Below are 4962 nucleotides of genomic sequence, written 5' to 3'. Positions count from 1 at the left end.
TTGAATCAGGAACGTCTAAGAGCATCCATTCATGTCCGCGCCTCATCGCGGAGTGGACAGGTCGTCCCCCGGGAGCGTTTACTCGCTAAACTGCTGCACGATTTACTGAAATCAGGTCAGCGGGTTAGGAGAATGGAGCCTAGCTTAACTTCCATTCAGAGCAGAGGCACAGATGAACACGGTGCAGGCTGATAATAAATCCGTCCACACAGGTCATAAAACCTGCTGCAGGGAGGTGATCAACATATTATTAAATAAAACCTACACGTTTGCTTAGGGTCAGAAGCATTAACGTCTTTATTATTATGCAAACGAGAGAGGGTGTTTGAATTTATTGCCTCAATAATCAAACTGAAAATTAACAACAGCTGAAACCAGCAGGTCACAAAGAAACACTCTTTGGATAAAGAAAAAAAAGGACTGAAAGATATTTGTACTGTACAGAAATTGACCAACTCCATATTAATGCCTCTGGATTTAGAATGAGATGTTCATAAAAGCTCCTGTAGGTGTAATGTGTCGGTGTCCCAACACTTTTGTCCGTATATCAGAACAATGAAGAAGAAGAGAATGTGACGGTGAAAGGAAAGACAAGAAGAAGAAGAGGAAAGGGGATGATAACATTTATTTGCAGAACAGGAAATAGTGACATCTGATTTTTCTATACACAAGAACAGAGCTGTGGCGCGTTACGCTCCCTCACAGCGACGGGCTGGCCTTGCCTGTGTGGCAGGGGGGTGGCGTGTAGGTGCCCTCCTTCACCATCTTGTCGCGCTGCTGACGGATCACATGCAGCCTCTGGTGCTGCAGGGAGGAAGAGGAGGAAGAGGAGGAGAAGACGTCAGGGTCGGCAAGGAGAGGGAATTAGAACATAAGGGAAATTAAAGAGATGATTCTGCATCCAAATTATATTTTGCTCCTTGCATCATGTGAAACACATTTCTACTCAGATAATCACGGAGGTAACACAATCCAACACTACACCTGGCCTTCCATTAGTTTGGTAATTTGTACAGACTTTTTGCAAAAAAAAACACAAGAAGAGCTGAAGCTGAAATCTGTCCAAGCACCAAAACATAATAAAGAGCAAGTGGACAGATTGAGCACACAGAGACAACCTAAAGCACAAGCTGGGGCTGTTTGAGTTTGACTTTTGAGTGCAAGCATTTACAAAATCTGACAGTGAAATCAGTAAGTCCTGCTCTCAAGGTGAAAGACTCATTTCACAGCCGGTAGTCTCTTTACTTAATGGTTCATTTGATGGGTGGATTAGATGTGACATGAATAAAAAAGATAAAAGCTCAACAGTCTTAGTTTTACTGCGTTACAATCTGCACCCTGGTCTTTAGAAATAAACAAATATGATCAGTCTGGAGTCTGACTCGATATTGATACAGGTGGGCCTCACATTTCTCAGCTTCATGTGTATTTAACAGGTGACAGGTAGGTTAAAAACATTTTGTGAAGGAAAGACTGAACGCAACACCCACTGTCTTCTGCCTGTGCATGCACTCATAGAAGTCCTCAAACTCCAGCTGGCACTCCTTCTTGGCGCGGGTCTGCCCGATGCCGTGGGCACATTGGATCCACTCCTTCTCGAAGGCGTGGCAGCGAGCCGCCCGTTTGTTGGGCTGCTCTCCGCTCTGCAGCAGCAGCCAGCGGTCGACGTTGATGCCGAGCCGCGACTGCACGTCCACGAACGGCATGATGCTGATGGGGGCACGGACAGATTCAGAGAAGACAGACAAGGAGACACAGGTTAGTCCCTGTTGTTGTCGTAGGAGGGAAACCACAGATCTCTGTCCCTGAAAGCAGGACAATACTCTGTGACTTGTAGAAACTAAAGGAACAAACTGTCTGTCAGGACGAGAGCTGGGAGAATAAAACAATATCAATAATTATCACAATATAAATGTCATCAATAGCAACATAACAAAGGCTCAATATATATTAATATAATGCTCATGAACAACATACAATTGTTCTACCTCAGATTAGTAACATGTTCTGTTCTGGTGATTCTCTGCTCATGAAGAAGAGTTTTAAACCACAACCTTCACTCAGAAGCAGGAATTTGGTTTTAAAATCGAAATAAATAACATGACATTTATTATAATGATCATCAGATATCGATTGAACATTTTAGTCTTGATAAATATCATCCAGTCATCAACAACTGTGTGTTGTTTTCAAAGATGTGATTAACTCACCGGACTGATTTTTAAAAAGTCTCAGAACTAATGAAAACAACTTTGAACTTTACTGCACACACGAAGAGTTTTTCACAATAAAACACAAATATACATACACATTAAATTATAAGATATTAATAGATGTATTAAAACATAAAACATTGATTACGCCTGAATCCATAACATGAGACAAACTAAAAACATCTAATTATCTAACATTATTGACACTGTGGATATTTAGGTAGAGAATGAAGGAAACAGAGACTTTAGTGATAAATCTCCACATCGACAGTTTATTAAAGTGTGAAACTGAACCGAACGACACGAAGAAGAAACATCTGCAGGAACCTACGTGATTATGAGACTGTTTTCTCTGTTAGCAGCCAGCTAGCTAACTAGCTATGTAGCTAACTAGCTATGTAGCTATATAATGACTTCACAATGTTCAATCCAAGCAGAACATTGGTCTTTAGACACATTAGTTCAACACATTTGTTCAGATTGACTCGTGATCATGTATAGTTTCCTACTTGGACCCCGTCGACTCTCAATGACAGAGTTCATGCTAACGACGAGCCGCCCGGACTCGACACTGTTTACACCGCACGCGACAACAGCACGAGAATAAACAGAGCCCGCGATGTCCAGACAAACGTCACGTGCTGTTCAAATGTAGATGAATAAAAAAGCTTTACCTGGTTTTGTCGGTTTCTGCTTTAACCTTCCTGCGACACCACACGTTCTGCTTTACGACACAGAAGCGCCGCACGACCTCTTCTCCGAGTTTACGGCAGTGGGAAAACAACCCCTGAAGGCGCGTTACTGCCCCCTGCTGGACTGGAGGCTGGATTAGTAATAAACACTCCTGACCTCCTGACCCCCCCTCCTGCTCTACTTGTGTATCACGTTGCCATGGAAACTCGCTCACTGATCGCTGCACTGGGGAGGAGACAGATCTGAGCTCTGAACGCAGCCCCTCAAACAACTCGCTCTTTTTCAAAAACCATAAGTCCTATCTGTGAAATAAAAAAAAGCCATGAGAATGCCAAGACTTTGTCGAACACAGAGATGTATATATTTATCTGTTAAAGTTAAAAGCGAGTTAGGAAAGTGTGACTTTGTCCAGGGCATCAGCAACCGTTGTAGCAAAGATCAAACAGATCAAAGACATCAAAGCCACTTACAACCACACTTAACTGACTAAAGGCAGAAAAACTAACTCCTCCGACAGAACAACTGCAGCAGAGACTCGATAAGTCAGCAGCTGAGACGCAGAGAGTTGGAGAACATGGGGTTTGCGCGCAGGAACCTTGCTATTAAGGCCCGGATGAACAGCAGGGAGAGCAGGTGGGACGTTGAGAAGGAACGGATGCAGGCGGAGGTCGCGTCATTGGAGAGAGAATTGAAGAATGCCAAGGCGGTGCAGAGACAAGTGTCGGAGTCTGTCCTGCTCCTGAGCGATCTCGCCAAAGAGCAGCAGGTTAGCATGCAGGAGATGCAAGACGAGTTGCTGGGGTACAAGATGAAGTATGAGGAGGTCACCTGGGAGAAATATGTACTAATGGTCAATTTTGAATGTGAAAATGCCGAGCTGGTCAATCAGAATGATCAGCTCATGGAGACGCTGAAGACCATGCAGACTCAAATCCTCCAGAGTGAGACTGACAGGGACGTTAGAGTCAACGGTCTGAAAAGTCTCCTCAGGAGCGAGCAGGCGGAGAAAGAGACCTGCCTTCAAAAAATCAAGGAGCTGGAAACTCAAGTCGAAGCCATGGAGGAGCGGTGCCTCCACGTGCAGGAGGACGTGCAGATGAATGTTGAGCTCATGGAGAAACTGGAGAGGAGGCCGACTCAGATCCTCCAGACTGGGTCAACGATCTGAAGAATCACCTCAGGAGTGAGCCAGTTGAAGACATGGAGGAGGAGTGGCTCTTTGTGCAGGAAGACTCAAACATCCCAGGTCAGAAGATGGAGGAGGACATCAAGCTCCTCGACGTGAAGAGTATTTAGCTCCAGGTAAATGACATCAGCTCAGTTTTATTTGAACAATAACCTGTTGGATTGTGAGTTTGGTTCAGATTTAGACTTTGAGAGTGAAAATATTGAAACACGTGTCCTCTCTGTCTTTTCAGACACACAGCAGCTCTGCAATAAACCCTCCATGTTCAATCTGTGTTGAAACTGTGTCTCGTCAACTTTGTCGTCACTTTGGAGGATGTAGTCTCTGGTGTCCTGTGTGTGTGTTACATGGACGTGTGTTTATAGAATGAGGGTGAGGGTAAAAAACGGAAACAGAACCCCCCCGAATAAGAAAATCTAAGGACAGACAAAGACAGAAATGTCTGGATTTACTTTTAGATTACATTACATGTCATTTAGCTGATACTTTTATCCAATTGCATTCAACATGGGGCCATTCGGGGTCCAGCATCTTGTCCAAGGACACTGCGGCACGGGCTGGGATTCGAGCCGTCGACCTTCTGGTTGGAGGAAGAGAGAAACAGTGGTTCCCAGATGTTTTCAGGCAAATTCAAAAGCCCTCTTTTTAAAACGGTTTGTCTTCACTCTCTTCTCCCTCGTCACTCTGCATCACTGCGATATTTCAAACATATTTAATTAATTATAACGTTTCCGATTCAAGTCAACCTTCTTTGGAAAAACTGCAATATTTCTTAAATGGTTTCAATGACAACACACTTAATGAAATTGTGTTTCTAAAAGACAACAACAAATGATGTTTCCCAGCGTAACAAGAACAACAACTCGTTTC

General features: G+C 43.8%; 1 protein-coding gene across 1 annotated transcript; it reads right to left on the bottom strand.

Annotated features, from left to right (window-relative positions):
• Window positions 1-607: 607 nt before the first annotated feature.
• ndufs5 (NADH:ubiquinone oxidoreductase subunit S5) lies at window positions 608-3032 on the bottom strand. Its single transcript, XM_035182717.2, has 3 exons — window positions 2888-3032; window positions 1491-1710; window positions 608-804 (listed from the first exon to the last, which is right to left on the bottom strand). Exons 2-3 carry the CDS (start codon window positions 1704-1706, stop codon window positions 700-702), a joined length of 321 nt encoding a protein of 106 aa, XP_035038608.1. The 5' UTR covers window positions 1707-1710; window positions 2888-3032; the 3' UTR covers window positions 608-699.
• Window positions 3033-4962: the final 1930 nt, after the last annotated feature.

Source organism: Hippoglossus stenolepis, chromosome 17, assembly GCF_022539355.2.
Source record: "Hippoglossus stenolepis isolate QCI-W04-F060 chromosome 17, HSTE1.2, whole genome shotgun sequence".
NCBI classification, from domain to species: Eukaryota; Metazoa; Chordata; class Actinopteri; order Pleuronectiformes; family Pleuronectidae; genus Hippoglossus; species Hippoglossus stenolepis.
This window is presented reverse-complemented; position numbering and strand designations above follow the sequence as displayed.